At 32.7% G+C, this 20,404-nt stretch overlaps 1 protein-coding gene across 1 annotated transcript; it reads right to left on the bottom strand.

The window, feature by feature from the left end:
- Positions 1 to 11,555: 11,555 nt before the first annotated feature.
- LOC114725608 (subtilisin-like protease SBT3.9) lies at positions 11,556 to 17,079 on the bottom strand. Its single transcript, XM_028912134.1, has 11 exons — positions 16,926 to 17,079; positions 16,704 to 16,801; positions 16,285 to 16,382; positions 15,283 to 15,438; positions 14,887 to 14,998; positions 14,050 to 14,593; positions 13,730 to 13,827; positions 13,326 to 13,565; positions 13,079 to 13,193; positions 12,675 to 12,903; positions 11,556 to 12,262 (listed from the first exon to the last, which is right to left on the bottom strand). The coding sequence occupies exons 1-11, from the start codon at positions 17,010 to 17,012 to the stop codon at positions 11,688 to 11,690; spliced, it is 2,352 nt and encodes a 783-aa protein (XP_028767967.1). The 5' UTR covers positions 17,013 to 17,079; the 3' UTR covers positions 11,556 to 11,687.
- Positions 17,080 to 20,404: the final 3,325 nt, after the last annotated feature.

Here is a 20,404-nt window from a genome sequence, read left to right as displayed (position 1 = left end):
TGAAACTATGAAACACGTGAAACTTTTACCTGATGGAAGAAGACGAAGGAAGGAAGGAAGGAAGGAATGATGAGAAAGCACGCAAGAGTTTTATTTTTTTGTGGGTAGAAAGAAAGCACTGAAACAAATAGGGGCAGATTCGGTAGCGAGACTGTAGGTGGATTATTGGTTTATCTTTATCTTTTTCTGCTTTTCTTCTCACTACCAAATTTCAATTTAAATATGTTGCCAAATTTTCCGAGAGAGGGTGGCTGAACCTGGCGTGGGGAATTTGGTCTTGGGATGGGATTTGAATATCTTATGAAACTGGTAGTACATATATTGAGCTAATTTAAGATTTAAGATACCCCAATTCACGGTTCGATGCTTAAATTAGTTAATAATGAATCAATAGAGTATATTCTAAATAACATATTTTCAATGATAAAAATAATTATTAAATTTAAATCAAAGTAATATATGTAAAAAAAGAATATTTATAAATATTTCTTAATATTTATGCAGATGTCTATATTTATTTACTACCTCCGGTCCTTAATACGACACTGTTTGATTTTTATTTTGGTTCTAAATATAAGACCCCAATCCATTTTGTCTCTCATATTTATGCATTTTTTTTCAAAGTAGTCCTTCTAACAATGATAGTTCTAGTCAATATACTTGATTAACAAGGATATTTTAAGAAAGACAATACCTATTTAGAACAAATAACTAACTCAACTCACTTTCTTAATCTCTTCAAATTAGTCAACTGGCTCTTATAATTAAGACCAGAGATAGTATGATTTTAGAACATATTACACATTTTCCCTATTTGTCATTATTCTTTGTTTCCCAATATTATTAGCACAAAACCGCACATTTTATTTCTTAAAAATATTAATTAGTTTAAAAAAATTGTGATTTGTTCAACTTGTTCACTTACTAGTTGAAGCATTTTTTACTGGTTAGGGCTGGTTGGATGAATTTTTGGATGATTCTCTCCTCTCCTCATTCTCCCTCATATCTTGTTTAAACATAAGTCTAATTTTGATCCGACAGGTTGAACTAGTTGATCTAGTTCTGCTGTATGAACTATAGCTTGATCATAATGAGGTTATACTCTTAAATTAAAATTATATATTTTATTTTTCAAGATTTATATATGTTTAAATTTTGAGCAACTATTTAGAATATTTAAGATTTTTTTTTTAAAAAATAAACTTTGTTTTTTTTATTTTGTTATGATTGAATAGCCTTTTTTCATGTTTGATAAACATTTATGTAAAAGAACCAATAAGAGTTGGTCCAATTGGTAAGGAATGAGCTTACAACCTACAAGGTTATGAGTTTAAATCCTGCTACCGATATAAGAATTTTATTGATGGGCAATTTATGAATATTTCTGTAAGCCCCAACATTGGTAAGCCCTCAATACTAACTCATTTAAATTTCTTTGTATATAAAAAAAAACATTTGTGTAAAACTTGTTTATAGAAAAATTATGTGAAACTTATTCACATCTAAACACTTAAAAACATGTTTCATATAATTTAAAATAAAATTTTATTCACATACTTACTTTGTTTTTTTTTAAAAATTACGATTAAAAAACTCTCTATAAGTTATTTTGAACGTGCGCTGAGTTAGTTCAAAAGTATATTATAATCTCAATAATACGTAACTTTTTGAATTCAAATATTTTCATTCTGGACAAAAAAAAAATTGGCATATTTTGACTGACTTGGTGGGCCCTGATTTTTTTTTTTTCCAGGGATTTGGTTGCCCCTTGTTCCGTCCAACCAATTAAATCCAAAACTTTTAATGTGAGTCACGCGCCAGTTTTGACTTTTTACCACTTCGCAGCCGTAGTTTGCCCGTTACGGCGATCAACGGATGAGGTTAACTCGACTGACCACAACAGTCTCAAAACAGTGCTTTGGCGCTGAATTGATTCCCCTTGAGTAGAATAAAAAATACTCGTAAGTTATTTAAATTAACTTTTTAAAAATAATTTTATGATATTTAAATGTGAGAAGAGTTTTGTACTTTAAAACATTTTCAAACTCCCCAAGATTTTATAAATTATAAAATTCACATTAAAAGTATTCTCATTCAGACTCAGCAATGCATAAACCTGATAATTAGTGGAGCATAGATATTAGATAATTTATAATCAATATTTTGGGAAAAAATTAGTAACCTGATAATATGATACCAAACTTGCTATAGTTGCTACGCAAAGATTATTTATCTTTTTGAATCCATTTTTATGATCATACTTTAAATAGGCTGCACAAAAAAAAAATCAGGCGAAAAATAGTTAAAAAATTTAATTACGTCTGGAGAATTCATTGTAAATGGTTTTACATTTACGCCTTTTTTGCGGAGAATGTATAAATCATTTTTTTATGATCAAATTTTTAATAGATAGTTTCAAAAATCAATAACATGACCAAAATCATATAAAGATATAAATTATAGTTAAAAAGAAATTTCACCCTCTTTAAATCTAACAGTGACACAAATGAAGTGGATATTAGTAATTTGATAAACAGGCAAGCTTTTTGTTCCTCGAATGCGATAATTTGAGTTGATCAAACTATTTATATATTTAGTTTGAAATATGAATTAATTAGTGAAATAATTACATAGCAGATTTTGTTCAGAGGTTTTTTATTATTGGCGGGGTTGCATTCAAAATTTCAAATTCAAATTTTTCTTCAAATTTGAATCGCTTCTTTAAAGAATTAGCAACTTGTCAAAAGTGATCTACCATATTAAATGCTGTGACAAGTAATTTTGTTTCCCCACGTAAAGCTACATTAGATATAATTAAAGTTGCTGTCCAACTCAACTTTTTAAATAAGTTCATATGGATAAGGTAGACTTGTAACTTAAATTACCTTTTATTAATGAAAATTAATTGAAATATTTTAACTTCATGTTAAGTTCTATTGTTTTTTATCTAAAAAATGGAAGTATCAAAACCTAGAATCTACCATCGTAAAATTTAACACAGATTTTAAACAAATCCTTTTTGTCTTTGTTTTTGAAGTTATGATTGTCAAATGCTAACAGTTTAATTTTAAAAAATTGACTTATATTTGATGCTTTAATGAATTCTTTTTTGGTGACTATTCACTGCCAAGAATTTGGTTTTTAAATTTTATCATCAATCACTCAAAAAAAAAAAAAATCAGCTCACGTGCGCCGGTTCGAGCCTGTGCAAAACGCGCAATTTCTCGTCAATCATCATGAGGCAACTCGCCTAACCCGCCGATTTAGAATATATTTGACAGATAATTTTTTAATTATAATTTATAAAATATGAGATAAGTATATAAAATGAATTTTTTCTCAACTTACGTAAAACGTATTTATAAGTAATTTTTACCGTTACTCTAAATACATCCTTAAACGGTCCTAGTCCAGTTATGTCCGAGTAAGTCCACGCTAATGAGGCATGTGATCACGGAAAAAGGAACTCACTTGACTCATCAAGTCAACTCTGTTCATTAGTAGTGCTCCTCCTCTATGTAAGCATCAAACTTAGTACCTTTGTTTACAAATAGAGTAAGTAAAAGACAAGTAGATATTTAAAATTTTAACTTAATTTTTTAAATACCTTTATTTATAAATGGAGGAAGTATTAAAAAGAACGAATGAAGAAAGTGATGAACATCAAATATGGTACCATCTCAATTTTTTTGGACCCACACATATAAATAACATTTCTACTTTATGACATTTAAAACGTCATAATTTATAATGAAGTCTTCCTAATTTCCATACTAATGGAGATATAACACCTCAGTTGTTAATGCATACATAATATCCCTTCAGGTCATTTTCACAAGTTAAAAATAACTAAATTATGTAAATTAAAAGGTTGATTAAATTAATTAAACCTAATAATTATGTAAAAAATGTATTTTTTTTAAAATACATCCTCATTTATGAAGAAAGTGAACGAACAGGAGAAATAAAATTAACTAGGGATAAAAATAAAAAATACATTAAAATTTTATACATTTTCAAGGTGTAATTTATAATAAAAACCAGATCTATTAAAAAACTGTAACTTATAAAAAAGGACATGAGGGAGCACTTTCTGTGCTCATGTTTGTGGGACAAATTTGGGTAGGTGATTTGTTTCTGTTTATATGGGTATTTTTCAATATGTTTCTATTAAATGTATGCAATGGCTTGTTATAAATGTTGTTTTTTTTTCCATTAAATTAAAGTCAGTCAATAAAGTGGGTGCTTTTTTTTTTTTTTTTGCCAACAAAAGTGGGTGCTAAATAAAGGTCGAATCAGAAAAATAAAAGCAGTTTAAGAAATAAATTAGTCAAATTAGTTTAATTGGTACATGTGATAATTAAATAATTTGGGGGTCCAAATCACGTTATTATTCCTAACTTTTATATACATAATATATATATTTGATGCCTTTTTTTTGTTTTATAATACCTCAGATTCTTAATATAAAACTCGTATAACTTTTATTTTGATCTTAATATAAGATCCCAATCTATTTTGTGTCTCGTGTTTATCTATTTTTTTAAGGTAGTGCTTATAATATGGTAGTTTTTAGCCAATAACTTGATTAGCAAGGATATTTTAGGAAAGATAATACCTATTTATTATAAATAATTAGCTTAACTAGTTTTATTAATCTATTCAAATTAATTAACTATCTCTTATATTAAAGATAAGAGGAAGTACATCTTACAATACGGGAAGATGTACAGTATGTACAGTATGTCGGGTATTATTTGCGTATAACAGTGGAATTAGGAATATTTATCATTTACCTAACCCAAAACGATAACTAAAAAATGCTTAGTACGATCTCCAGTCATAAATTTCTTTTTTATTTTTTGTAATTTGCGCTTGAAAAGCCTTTTTGGAATCAGCTCAAATAATTGGGTACATTTCGGGCAAACAAAATGATTGGGATATTTACGAGAAGGGGTTGCTTAGCGGCGTTAATCACGCCTCGTAATGAGGTTAATTTTATAAATTAATCGTTCCCGCTTTCTGTTTTCTAATTTTCCTCCTTCAACCCTTATAGTTATATGTGCCCGCTGCCCGCCACCTGTTTCCTAACGTGAGCCTTGTGATGATTACGTCACGCACTACTGATCCCACGGTCATATTTCCCCTAATGGATTACAATCGGATGGTTATAACGGATTTCAGTGCTTTCGGTGCCTTTTTAAGTGCGAGTGGGGAGAGTGCTGGTAGGGGTGAGTATTCGGTTTTTCGGTTCGGTTATCGGTGATAACTGAACTAACCGAATAACCGAATAGAGTAAATTTTAAAAACCGAACCGAAACCGATTAACCGAACTAACCGAAACCGAATTAACCGAAAATTTCGGTTCGGTTAACCGATTAACCGAAATATATAAATATGAAAAATGATTTTAAATTAAAAATAATAATAAAACACAATTACAACTATTAATTAATAAATATTTCATGATTCAATGTGATTTATTATAATAATATTTATTATAACCATATTTATTGAATATAAATATATTAAAAAAGTTCACATATACCCACATATATATTTAATATAATAATATTTATTAAATATAAATATATGATATATTTATTTCGGTTATTCGGTTATAACCGAAATTTTTTTCTACTAACCGAACCGAACACCGAAACTGAATTATTTAAAAAATAAAAACCGAATATATAACCGAAAACCGAAATAATCGAACCGAAAAACCGAAATTGAATTCGGTTCGGTTCGGTTTTCGGTTACGGTTCGGTTTTGCTCACCCCTAAGTGCTGGTGCTCGTATTTTTTTAATTGGGAAAACTGTGTTTTAAGTCCTTATAGTTTCAGTCAAATTTGGTCAAGGTCCCTATAATTTATTTTTTAGGATATAGGTCCTTATAGTTTTAGTCAAACTTGGTCAAAGTCCTTCTATTAACCGATATAACTTGACAGCGTTAAAACTGATTATGTGACAAATGGTTTAATGAGTTGGCAATTTTTTATGATGACTAGACGTTTTAAAAAAAGGAAAAGAAAAAAAAAGTGGTGCCAGCTCATGATTTTGAGAAATGCCTACCGCCTATTGATGCTTTTTTTCTTGCGCTCTTCATCTTTCCTTCCCTCTACATCTGGGTTTCAGTCTTTCATAGTGATCATCAAAATAGGATGCACGTGCCTAATTAAAGCAGACCATTCCATGACGAGGGTCCAAAACAGGGCCATTTCGTGTCTTGTTCCTTCTCATTCTACCATATTCTGCGCCCATCGTGGGTTTCGTTCACTCTCTAGTCACTATTCCTTCTCTTCCACTTCCAGTCGCCATGGGTCACCATTGATCATCTATAGCTATTATGGGTATGTGTCGGCACTCTTCTATTAATCGTGTTTCATCTTTCGTTGTTCAAAACATTGTCTCAACAACTTATGTTTGAGTAGAACTTCGAATCTTCTCCCTCTCACTCTCTTCTCCACTCAACTTCCTACCTCTCTCTTTTTCTCTCTTTGCTTTCGTTGCCTTCTCTCGTTTTCCTGGAGGCCAAATAACGGTCACCATGGTTAGGGACAATCTATACATCATCATTTTGAGATTCTTCTGGTGTCCTATATCCCTCGATATCATGAAATCTCTAGTGAGTCTTTGCACTAGCGTTACCTGCAATCATTACATCATCCAACTCTAGCTCGACAATGGCAAAAACACCTGCCCAGCCACCATGCAGGTTTTGCAAACCAAAGAATTTGTTCCTAACGTACAGAGGCTTATCTATATCTTGTCTAACTCAGTAAGCAGCCGAGTTGAATTGGCTGATTCTCTGGCCACTAGAACAGTCCCCTCCCCTAATCAGGCCGTCAACTCTATTAAATTCTTGGATGGCCAAGGTGAGGACTGTTTCAATTCCTTAACAAGAATTGCATATTTCACCGAAGAATCTAAAGAGAATCGTGAGTTCCTCGCGATATGAGACGGATTCGTACCTTTACTCGTTGATTTACTCGATAATGTCAATGGCATCATTGAAATGCTCAAAAGAGTTGTTAATGCTTTGGATACGATTCTAGATAAAATTGAAGATCGTGAGCAGTTGAAGAATTTTTTTTTTTTGGGTAAACTGAGCAGTTGAAGAAATTAAACCACGACAATTGCTTAGCTTCTCTGCTCCTTCTTCTGCAACGAGGCAGCGCTGGTGCAAAAATGGGATCGGCAACGATTCTGAAGTTCATCGCGATGGATGCCGAATCCAAAGTCATGGTCACCGAAAAGGAAGGTCTAACGTCTGAATTGCTTAGATCTAGAAGGAAGGCAAGATGAAGAATGCAAGAAGAGGAGGATCTACAGGTAGTGGGCATTCCTTAGAATTGTGAGCTGGCACTAGTTTTTTTTTTTTTTTTCATGTCCAATCATCATAAAAAAGTATGCCAACTCATTAAACCATTTGCCACATAATCAATTTTCACGTTGTCAAGTTATATCAATTAATGGAAGGACTTTGACCGAGTTTGATTGAAACTATAAGGACCCATCTCCTGAAAAATAAATTACAGGGACCTTGACTAAATTTGACTGAAACTATAAGGATTTAGAACATAGTTTTTCCTTTTTAGTTCCTGTGACTTATATTTACTATACTTGCTATATTTAGAATGAAATGAATGAGTATTAAATATTTTTCATATATATATCCACGTTTAATAAGGATAGTTAAAAAATATAAAAATTAATGTGATGTTGGAATTTAGTGCAATTGATAAAAATAATATTGAAAATTATTTGAATTTTATGAAAAATTTAATGCCTGGATTAATATAAATTTTGATCCCTTATATTTGTTTTAGTTTTGGTTTTAGTCTCTCAAATTTTAAACCTTAGGTTTTGATCTCTTAAGTTTCTTTTCATTTAAAACATTAATCTTTATAATTCAATAAAAACTTGAATATTTTGTCCCTATGATTTGAAATTTGAAAAACCAAAATCAAAATGACAATAAACTTGATGGACCAAAGATTATATTAACCCTTAATGTTTGTAACTGTTTTATTATTGGTAGTTAGTGTGTTCTTATAATAAGTATTAGAGGGAGCATTTTTTTATTTCATGGCATTTTTTTGAAACTAAATTTTTTCTCCGCGTTTATTGCACCGCGTATAAGAAAAAAGCTACGTGTATTTAAGAGAAAAATAGGGCTTCCTTTAGTTTTTCTTTGGGTCTGATGACTTCCTATGGTTGACAGCTTCATATGGCGCGTGTGTACCAATTTAAAGCGGTATCTCCCTGGTTCTATTTATAAAACAGAAAAAAAAAAAAAACGTATTTTTAGTTTGATTTATAAGGTACTGAAAAATTTTTTTTATATGAATATACAATTATACTCTTTATTTATTATTGTGTTGACTTTGTTTACATGAGGTATAATGTGTATTAAATGGGGATAAGTTTGAAAAATTATTGAATTTTAAATGAGAATTAATGAAGTTTAAAGTTTTTTTAGTGAGTGTGAAACATATTGAAAATGAGTTATAAATAGGACCAAAAGAGTAAGTATATAATAGACTTTCATTTGGTTATGTACTAGAAAAAGAAGATAAGCAGGTTAAAATCAAATAAAGTTACTACCTCGGCTGATTATAATATTTAGTTCGTAGTTAAAATTAAATTATAAACTAAATATTATATTAAGGATTGGAAATAGTTTTTATTTGGTTCTTAATATAACACCTAATTAATTATTTTGAGTAACTTAAGAATGCTAGTTGAATAGTTAAATGATTTTTTGCTAAAATATCTTAAATATCTTTTTAATTCTCTTCCTTCATTTTCTACTTAATTATTGTTAAGAAAACATTAACATGATTAATTTAAAAAAATTATTAGTTATATAAAATATGTCTTCTATATAAGATTAACATTAACTTTTTAATTAGATCTCATATTAAGTATGGATTATCTGACAATAATTATTTTCTTGAACGAATACATGTTGATCGATGTTTTGTGTCCATTTGACACGGTGGTCCCATTCATTCTAGAGGAACTTTTAAATATGATTTTATTTTGAATCGTATAAAGGGAATTTGATCCATAAACACTACTATTTCATATGATCCATCTTGTCATAACTGTTAAAAGTGATTTTAATTAATTAGTAATTGTTTTTACTAAAGTAGAGATAGTGATTATGATTAGTTTTGAGTTTTGCGGTACAAATTCAAAGCAAAAGGTTGATCAAATGGCGGCTGATGAGGTTAGGGATTGAAGAGGTCAAAAGGTCTTAAAAGAAGAAATGGCATGGCAATTAGCTGATTAGTCTTGTGAAAACAGTAAAGTAATGTTTATCCTAGCTTTATTATTACCATTAAAGCCAGAATCCGGTCTCTCTTTATCATAAAAGTTTATAGAAAAGTATCTTAAGTCTTCTTTTTATGGTAGGCGAAAAAAAAGTCTTCTTTTTATGATCTCACTTTTGGATGACAGATAAGAAAATGTGAGAACTTTCAAAATATTCTTTTTCTTAATTTTTTTTTCTCGTATTAATATTATGACTTATCATAAATTATTAATAAAGTTATTTGTATTGATTTTATATTATATTAATGATGTGAACGTGTCTCAATTTAAAAGGAAAAATGCACTATTTTGCCAATCAAATTAATAAGATATCTTTTTGGCCTCATAATAAGATATTTTATCTGATTACGGGTGGTGTGGGTTCTTTATACGCAAGTCGCCGCAAATATATATATATATATATATGTATATATTCATGAGTTATGATACAAATACTAATTAAATCTAAGAAAATTTATTACCAATCATTGTTAAATTTTAGGAAAAAATTAGGGAAAATGATAAAAAAGTTGAAAATTTGTAAATACCAGATAAAAAATATCAACAAAAATTTATTGTCATTTGCAAATTTATTGTTATCAACACCAGATGAAGTATTGTTATCAAACTTGATTTGTGATTGAATAATTTTTAACTTTCTTTTTTGTTATTCTCTCAAAAAATAATGTAATTTTTTTAAAAGGTTCGTATGGCTTCAACTGATATGCTTAAAATTTTCGTGTAAGGCATCAATGGACTCTTGACATATATGAAAGAGTACGATTGGTTCAATAAATTCCTACGTCTCTATCTATTTCTGAGATGTTTGGATTTTTTAAAGTTCCATAAACATGTAGAAGAGAAATGTTATTCCTACTCAGACCAGAACATAACTTTACTTGTTCAAATATCAATTAAGGCTGTATTTTTTGATAACATATTTAAGAACTGTATTTAAGCTCGTATATTGGACAAAAAACTGATAAATAAATCAGTTCATAAATAAAAAAGAGTGCAATACCTTATCAATTTTGTAATTTGTGGTATAATATTTCGTCTTTAATATAAAATTAGTTAGATATTTAATTTGGTTCTAAATATAAGACCTCGATCCATTTTATCTTCTAAATTTGTAATTTACTTTCTAAAATATCTCTATTGATTATACATGCTAAGAGGTTTTCATCAAGGGCAGTCATAAGCAGTCATAATTAAAAAAAAACTTTAAAAAAAATCAACTCATAGCTATGATAAATAACTAATTTTAATTAGTTAAATAACTGTTATATTAAATATATGAGGTAGTATTATATATTGATATATCAGTCTGGCGTCCGGCCCTTTAGAACCGATTTAAAATAACTTATAAATAATTTCTTAATCATAATTCAGAAAATATAAAGTAAATACATTAAAAAAATATATATAACTGCGATGAAATGTGCTTAATGTCAAACCGGGCCTTAGCAGTTAGCATGGGGGAGCTAGGCCGACACTTTGACGAAAGCAACAAGGAGAGGACAAAGTGGACACGTCACTCCATTTATTTCTACGTGGATGGTCCCAGTCGTTTTGGACTTTCTTATCGTATAATTACCAGCATCACTACAAGGGAATCCACTAAAACGACACTGCCCCTCTCGCTCCGCCACTTGTTCTTATCCCATGGCCTGGCTCCACATGAAAGCAGGCGCAAAATATATCATGTCTCTTTAACTCCCTCCACTGTTATCCATTGACCTATCATGTATATTATCATTCATCTCAGACGACGATGGTCCTTCCTTATTGTGATGACTTGGAAGCCATCAATTAGTTCGATGCGCATGTCGTTTCTGCTCTCAACCCATTTTTTTTCCCCATATGAAGCACCTGATGTCCTAAGCCTAATTAGGCGAATTCATCGAAGGTTTAGAGGGTGTTTGGATGAGTGTAAAAGTGTTTTTCAAAAACACTTTTCCGCAAATCAAGACAAATTCTTTTATATATTTACTTCGTATACCGTAAAAGTACTTTTAAAATTATGGTTTTATTTCTACCTAAACACCTCCTTAGACTAATTCGAATCAAGCTGAGTAGGCCTATAACAACGACAAAACTATACCACCAAGTATTTAACGTTACTGCATTATCATAATTTAAATTCAAGACTTCTAATTGAATCAAGTGCTTGGTGCTTAATTAAACCTGAAAGATTCGAATCCTTTCATTCATATTAGCCACATTATAGGAAGTTTAGAATAAACCACATGTATCATGATTTATGAATAAGACGGTGTTGAACTACAACGCCAGACCAATCATATTGGTGTGTATATATAATTCAATTTAGAAAGAAAAATTGTGTCAGTTTAATGACAATGAGACTATGCGTCTGCGTAAAACTGGTCAACAACAGTTCGGACTACCAAAGGTATCCTCACTTCATGTGAGCCATCTTCCCAGAACAGATACCCAAACGAGAAACCGCCTTCAACATTAATGTTGGGCAAAAACGTAACCTTGAATTTCAGTTTCTTCCTCGTAGCATCAAACTTTAAGACTTGGGGTACAACCGTCACAGAGACTCCAATGGGAGCAACAACACGAGCAACGTAGGTAGATTCCACTGGTCCTACGTTCGTGACTGTTCTCGACACAGTCAAAGGGTGGTTATTCATCAGCTCAGGAATGGTGATAGAAGGGAGGTTGAGATCGAGCAAGAACTTGGGGGATTTACGGCATTTAGTGGGGGATTTGGTCATTAAGGCTATGGCAGTGTAGTTATAGCCCAGAGAACAAAGAAAACGAACATAATCTGAGGTTCCTAAGTCGTATATGAGACCAGGATTCGTGGCTTTGTTGGGATCAACGTGTCCACCTCCATAGTCGAATGGATCAGCCTGCTTGTGCGGAGCTCCCTCTGCTCCAACATATAGGTTGTACTCATTTGTCAATGAAGCTGCACATGAATGAGTGAAATAATTAATTCCTTGCTTGAACTACTTTTTAAAGATTAGATTTTAAGCTGATATGAAGAGCACAAGTTCTTAGGAGAAACGCATCCTAAAAGCTAGGAGTTGGACAACCCAAGGTCTTATAAGGCTTTTCTTTTAAGATAATCCTCTCAACGTCAGACTCACGACAATGCATTTTCCACGAGAGTTGACATTCCGGTGGCTCCATACTATATCACTTCACTTGGTGCTTCACTCAGCCTCCTGCTACTAGTGAGAACCTTTTGATGGTAGCCTCTCATATTGATGGGCTTTCAATGAAAGCACTAATATAACGAGCAAAAACAAGATAACCCTCCCAATGTAGGACTCTTGACAGGAGATTAGATGATGAATTAATGGGTACAATTACAGTACCTGTAGTGATGATGGCAGATTTGATAGCAGCAGGAGACCAGGCAGGATAAATAGATTTGACAAGTGCGACAATGGCAGAAACGTGAGGGCAAGCCATTGAAGTTCCTGATTCAATCTTGAAGTGAAGAGGAACGAATCCATTCACAGCCGCATAATCAGTTTGCAAGTAATCAGAAGAAGCCGGCGACCATGCTGCTAGAATATCAACTCCCGGAGCTGCAATGTCAGGCTGCACATACCCACCATCCATACATTCATTAAGCTTTTATATATCTCTACTCCGGCCAATACCTTGCTAGCTAGATTCTGATTTCTAAGAACTTAGAAGAAGATAGGGCTTTTTTTTTAAAAAAAATTTTAATTCTTTTTTTTTAATAGATAGAGAGCAAGAATATGATGAGAACCTTTAACACTGAAGGAGACAGAGAACTCGGTCCTCTAGATGAGAAGAATGCCACTTCTGGAGATATCTGTTGTCCCACTGTTGTTTTGGTCCTGCTGAACTTCACAACAGGGTTCCTACCACGTTCCCCACAACCATTCTTTTAGCTTTATTAATCATTATAAATGAAATGTACATAATTACTAATTTAATTATAACAAAATAATAAGCTGTCACGTTTAGTGATTCGGCCCATTCAAAGGACTAACCTGGTAGCTTCCATGTATGAGAGTACTGAAGTTCCAGTGATGAAGTCAACTTGGACAGAGGGAATACTCCAAGACAAAGCAACATCTTTAGTAGGAAACTGAGCAAAGATGAGACCCGAACCTTGGACTTCCGTTACGGTTCTTATAGCACCCACGGCTGATCTCTGTGATCCAGATTGGAAACACACAATTACTTTTCCTTTAGCCAATGTTGCATTCAGGCTTCCCGCTTCACAGCTTCTGCGCAAAATATACGATTATATATCATACTCTACTCATTCCTATCTCTTTTTGACTGTATGTTATGGCGTTAATTTCTTAAGTAATGCCCAGAATCTGAATTCATACGTACATATATGCTTAGTTATAAATCTCATTTCTCTAATAAGGCATTTTTGTTCTACCTTGCGCTTTCTCCATCCGAATCTTCAGATTCTATGTCTTCTCCATACACAATGGGGTAAAACTTGTTCACGTCCTTCCCTGTATATAAACTCTGACCCTATATAAGGAAACAAAATATTGTTCTGGGTCTGCACACTGCAAAAGGTATAATACTATGAAGCATGCACACTTGTGAATTGTGAACACCGTTGTCAAAAACCAGATTATATCCATAAAGAAGATACACGTTTAAATGAAAACTGAGTATGTTATCCATCTGTGTTTAAAATGCGTCAGACATTTGTGCAAGACCTGATAGGACATTTCAAAGATGAAGTACCTGTAGGGTTTGATTGTTTCCCAAGGTAATTATAGAAGGAAATGCTCTATCAAGAGTGCTAGCAGCTACAGTAAGAATCCAAGGAGCAGTGTTTATGACAGTTTGAGGGTAAGGTCCAGAATTGCCACCAGAACACACCACAGAAATTCCTCTAGCAACAGCATGAAAAGATCCAATGGCCAAAACATCCTCAACATAAGTGGGAAGTGGAGGGTATGATCCCAGAGACACAGAAAGAACATTAACCCCATCAAATATTGCATCATCAAATGCTGCAAGAAGATCAGCTGAGCTGCAAGCTCCATTAGACCAGCAGATTTTGTAGATAGCTAAGTGAGCTGAAGGAGCACCTCCTCTTGCTGACCCTTTTGCTAGTCCCATGAAGCTTGCATTCTCTACTGATGCTCCTGCTGCTGTTGATGAAGTGTGAGTGCCATGGCCCGATGCGTCTCGTGGCGATAGGAATTCGGATCCATCGCTTGTGTTTAATTTCCCAAATTCAGCTTCATAGCCTCTGTAGTACCAGCGAGCTCCAATGATTTTCCTGGTAACGTATCACATGACACTGTTTAAAGCTGAAAAAATGACACTGATATGTCTGACAGTGCCATAAGAGGCAATATTAAGTACGTGTGTGTAACGTGCAGGCTTTAAGCTGTGTCTCATCCAAGTGTTGGATATATGTAACGTTTATATTGAATTTAGAGCCCCTTGGACGATTAAATTTAAACAGTATATATCCAATTACGTTATTTGAATAATGTTACCATTAAAAAATCCTGATATGCGTACAAAAAGTGAGCATGAAAGCGATTAAGAAGGATGTTTCAAACCGACCTATTACAGTGGGAGTGGCTGAAATTCTCTCCTGCTTGGCATATGCCGCGCCAACTAGAAGGTGGATTATCCATATTCTCATCCATAAAGCTCTCTGACTCAGGCCATATGCCTGCAAACCCGACAATGGAAAGATCATAATCATACTTAATCATATGCACCTTTGACAATTTCATATACACCAATTGTTTGATCGATCCCACTTACTTAGTTATTAATCTAATGGCTAGATTTAGTTGGGTCTTAACAGGATTGAGCTAAGATATGGTTAAATGGTTATGAACTATCAAGTACCGGAAAATCACATTAAATGTGATACGACACTAAAAATTATATGGAGAGACATCAGATTATGTTTTGTCTACATGTTCTGAAGTTGGGATCTTTGATACTGACCAGTGTCCAAGATGCCAATGATAGTGCCCTTTCCAGATTTACACTTTGAAAGAATTCCATTCACAATATCTGGCTTTACACTCAAGAAATCCCAGCTTCTAGTTGTGTGCAAACTGAGAATTCTGTTTGGAATTACATGAACAACTCCTGGAAAATCTGCATTAACTAAACTATTAAATTCTGTACCTAAAATATCGTTCAAGGAGGAAATTCAAATTTCAAAGTACACCATATCATTATTATGAAAAAATTGAAGAGTGCTACTTCAAGTAAGAAAGAATCATCGGCATTAATTTAAGACTTTTAAATTTCCAACGTGGACCACAGTCTTAAGAAGAGACTTCACCAGACCTCAGAAAGTGTTTTCCTAGTGTATGCAAAGCAAGCATATTTAGCCAATGTGTTCTTCAATACTCCCTCCAGTCTCTTTTATAAAATCCTATTAATTAAATTATGCCGTTTAAGAAAACAATTAAAATTAGTTAAAAAGAATAAATATATACAAATTAAACCCTTTTTTTTTTCAAGTATGCCTTTATTTAATGAGGGAGCAGATAAGAAAGAGAAATACCAGTTGTGAGATAAAGGGGAAAGATAATAGAAAATTAATTAGTAGCAAAATTGGTGAAAATGCATTTAATGTTCAGACAATCTTCAGTGGGATCTTACAAAAATGACAAAATCAATTCAAATTTTGAGATTTTATAAATAAGACTGGAGAGAGTATGATATAAGTAATACAATGCATATATAGAAAGTCTTATTAATTGTTCAAAGTTACATTTCATAAACATCACTATCATGCGCATTGCTCTGGCACTTGTCACAAGCATTTATGGGCCAATTAATGAATCCAACAAGAAAGCCAGACTGCCATACAAGTCTAGTCTCAACCATTTCAGTTCCGTACTTGATTATCAGGAAAAAAAAAAAAAAAGAGTGAAAAGGTTTTCATACTATTGATCTTCAAATTCTGATATATGAACCCAAACATTGCCATACCTGCAACGAGTTTAGCTTGAGACTGGCTTAAAACAGCAGCAAATCCTGAAAATCCATGTTTGTAGCTGTACAGAATGGAGTTCCTAGCAGCTCTTTTGCTGTTAACAATGATAAAAATAACAGATTATAAAACTCTATTTCACTGTTATTATTATGACTTGCTTGTTTATTTGTAAGTGACTAATTGTGTTAAGGGGCCAAGTTTATACTAGTATCTACTCCATATTCAACAAAGAGCAGGTGGCTAAACTCTTCAAATGTGTTTCCTTACTTCTGTCAAAGTAATTAAGCATGGAGATTAACGAAAACAGAATAAGAGAAAAGGTTTACTTGTAGCTTGATACTGGTTATTCTCAATCTCTCTCTCTCTTGGGGAAAAAAAAAAAAGTCATTGTACAAAAGAACAAGGGATTGAAAACCTTCCGAGAATGTTTGACAGTATGTGAAGGTGAGAATCTTCAAGAAGGTCTTGTTCATTGAGGTTCATGCTTCTGTCTCCCATATACACAATATAAACCTGCAGGACAAAATTGAAGAGAGAAGATATGGGAAGAAACAAAAAAACTGAACTTGCAGCGTGGGGAGAAAGAGAAATCCCAGAAGGCCATAGCACAGAACAAAGAGGCATAAGATAAACTCACATTGCTTGATTCAGAAGCTACAAGAAAGCAAGATACTAGCAGAGCAAGAAGCACCAAACCCATGCTTAAATCCCGAGCGCGAGCCATGAGTTCGAGAAAACCAGAATGAGTGGCGCTTATGGGATAGGATAGCTAAGCTAGCCTAGCTTTGTTTTGTACACAGTAGAGAGGGATTCTTAAGAAGCAGGCTCATAATGTTGGATTATATATATACAAGTGAGTGAAAACTTTTTGTGAAGACTATTTTATTGTAAACTCTTTGTGCATTTGTGAAATTTGATTTATGAAAAAAGATATCGGCAAAGGAAGTTCCGCCACGTACAAACTCCACTAGGATCATTAATGGCGATAGGCTTTTGCTTTTGCTTTAGGTTCCAATGATTTGATTTAGGAATCTTGGGATTTTTGTGGGTTCCATTTGGGGGGTAGCGTATGAGACAGACCCCCCAGATGTGAAATCAGTACGTAAGAAATTGGCTTTATATCACTGGCGCATCTTCAACGACTCTTTTTCTATTGCGTTGACTTTCCTGTTTATGACGAGACTAGCGCTTGGTGATGTAAACTCCATTGTTTTTTCTCGGTAAAATCCCTTCTGTACATTTAATTCTTTAATTTTGCACAATATTTCAGTTTAATCTCTTAAATTTAAAAATTATATCTTTAGTGCTTTAATTCTATGATCGTTAAACTTAAATAATTTTTTTAACAATTATAGTTATTTTAAAAATTAAACTTAATATATTAGCATCTAATAATGCTTTATCAATATTTAAGATTTTAATATTGTTTTTTGTTAATAATTTTAGAGTTAAAAGATTAAAATTATATTTTTTAAGATTAAAAAATAGATAAGGACGCAGAAAAAAAACATTTGTGCTTACTCATAATTATTTTTAAGTTTAAAATTTTCCTACGGTTAGCTAACATCCTGTTTGGTGGGTGGCCATTCCCTTTTAGAGATATGCTTAAATGCTTAATATTCAGAATTGACTGCGAACCTATATAATTGGATAAGATTGCTTGAAATTTAATTTTTTTATAACATACAATTTAATTATTTAAGTTGAATTTTTTTTACATATTTATCTCTTGTGAAATTACAATTATACTACCTTTGGTCCTAATTATAAGATCTTATACAAATAAGATCTTATAATTAGTATCAGAAATAATATTAAAAAATTGAAAAATGAGTCAGATTACATCAAATTTAACAAATCAGAGGTAAAATTAAACCAGTGGTGTGGGGTCTACTTTTATCTTAATCTTTAATAATAATAATAATAATAATGGGAGGGGGCTGCAAGTGGTACTGATATTGGTTATTAGGGATTTTAAATATCATTTTAATATTTTTATTGAATTTTAATTTTAAAGATTTATATATTACCCTTTCAAAGACCAACTTGTATTTCAAATTATAGTGGAGTAATCTTTGACGAAGTTAATCATCCCAACGGGGAGGCTTTGAGGTACACTTATGCTGTCCCCACGAAGGAACCGAATGCCAAATCAATTTTGAAAATCCTCTGACTCTGTGTGTGTGTTTCCTTACTTTCTTACACGATTTGTGTTGGAGCGAGGTGCTCTGAGATCGATTTCTGGTGGTAGTTTCAATCTCTTCATCAGGGCAAATGGATGCCATCAGAAAGCAAGCCCACAAGCTCCGAGAACAGGTCTCTCGGCAGCAACAGGTTCTCTCTCTCTCTCTAACTCTCACTCTCCCGCTCAATTGTGTGATTCCTCCTCAGATCTTAGATATTTTCGGTCGCTTTTATCCTCTTATGAAATTTCTTTACCTGTGTAATTTTATTTTGCTCTTCTTCTTTTTTTTCGTTTGCTATGCTTTGATATGCGCTTGATGAAATTTTATTCTACTCTGTTTTCTGAGGTTTTAACGTTGGCGATGCAACTTCGTTTGGATGATTATTGTTTTTGGTTCGCATGAAATTGATTCTGGTTAGTTATAAGACGCACGAAGTTGTGCGCTTATATTGCTGAAGTAAATTGAGAATGGCCGCAGCATTTGTTAATGTTTATTCTCACAGAAGAAGTTGAATTTTGAGCTGGTACTGTTGCTTGCATATACATTAACTTGGTCAAGAAACTCAGAATCATCGCAGATGTTGGAATTCGATCAGATGGATTGTAAAATGGTTTATGGACAAAACTTATGGTGAGGTTTCCGATAAAAATACGGCACATGGAGAGAAAATCCATTGAGTAGTGCTAAGCTTAAAAAGAATATCGGCATTTCATCAAACGTTTAAAAAACTTCACGTAAGTTTCGGTCATTCGTTATTGCTTGTCTTATGCCAGGGACTGTTCTGGATGTACAGTATCATTGTAAGATCGATTAAGAGGGAAGGTAGCTTGCATATTAAGTTACAGGGGCCTTTTAGGAGGTGCGTGGAATAATTTCAATGGCAGAAGGAATTATCTGGAAAATGGACAAATGGCTATGGAAGATTTTTTGTGAGAGAGAAGTAGAAAAGGCCTTTTAAGGTTCTGAGCAAGCAGTGAACTAGAATTGAAAATATCTCACGATTGAAAAATTTGCTTTGGAGGATAAATAATCTTCCCCTACTTGCACCTCTTCTATTTTCTCTGGTATAATACTTCTTTTATGCCAACAATTTTCTGTCACCACCAAAAGAGCAGGAACTTTTAAAATCAACACTGACAACCTTCCTACGTTATGTCATGGTTGACCAAAATGTAGATGAGAAACATCCATTGGAGTAACATCACACAAATTCTCATCTTTATAATTCGTTTGAATAAAAAACTCAACTAAGCATCTTTTATTTGCTTTTACTTTGTTTCTTTCATGAATCTAATAGTTTTTCCCCTAGTAGACTCTGCTTTTAATTTTAAGCTTTTTTTACATAATTTTTGCTGCAACTGATTCTCCACTCGTCAATTGTTATATTAACAAACTTTTGCATGAGAAGTCAACTGGATGTGGAAAACGTTTTATCTCAGTATTATCATCATCTTTCTTAGTTTTCAAACTCAAACTTGTGGAATGACAAGCAATCCCCTTCATCTTCAGTGATCAATTTCTTATCATAGTTTGGAGGGACACACAGATTAGAAACATTAAATACTTTCTTAATATCACCTGGATAGACATCATATTAGAAAAATGTTCGTATCCATGAGTACTGCTAAGGAGATGTACTGGAACTTGACTTTCAAATTTTGTCATGGAAGCATTGAGATAACCATCATGAGTAAAGTCATCTTTAGAATCAATAAGTGATTCAAACATCACTAGGTTTGATGGAGTTGACTCTTCATTTTTTGTATATTCAAGGGAACCACGACTTGGTACCAAACCTAATGTTATGTTTGGCTGGACTTTATATGCTCTTTGATTGGCCATGTAAGGAAATACTACCTCTGGTCCTAAATATAAGACCTAGTTTGTAGTGCAAATTGCACTACAAACTAGGTTAGGTAGCATGTGTTAA

Source organism: Neltuma alba, unplaced genomic scaffold (genome assembly GCF_004799145.2).
Source record: "Neltuma alba isolate B1F8T4 unplaced genomic scaffold, ASM479914v2 tig00012258_pilon, whole genome shotgun sequence".
In the NCBI taxonomy this organism is placed as follows: Eukaryota; Viridiplantae; Streptophyta; class Magnoliopsida; order Fabales; family Fabaceae; genus Neltuma; species Neltuma alba.
This window is presented reverse-complemented; position numbering and strand designations above follow the sequence as displayed.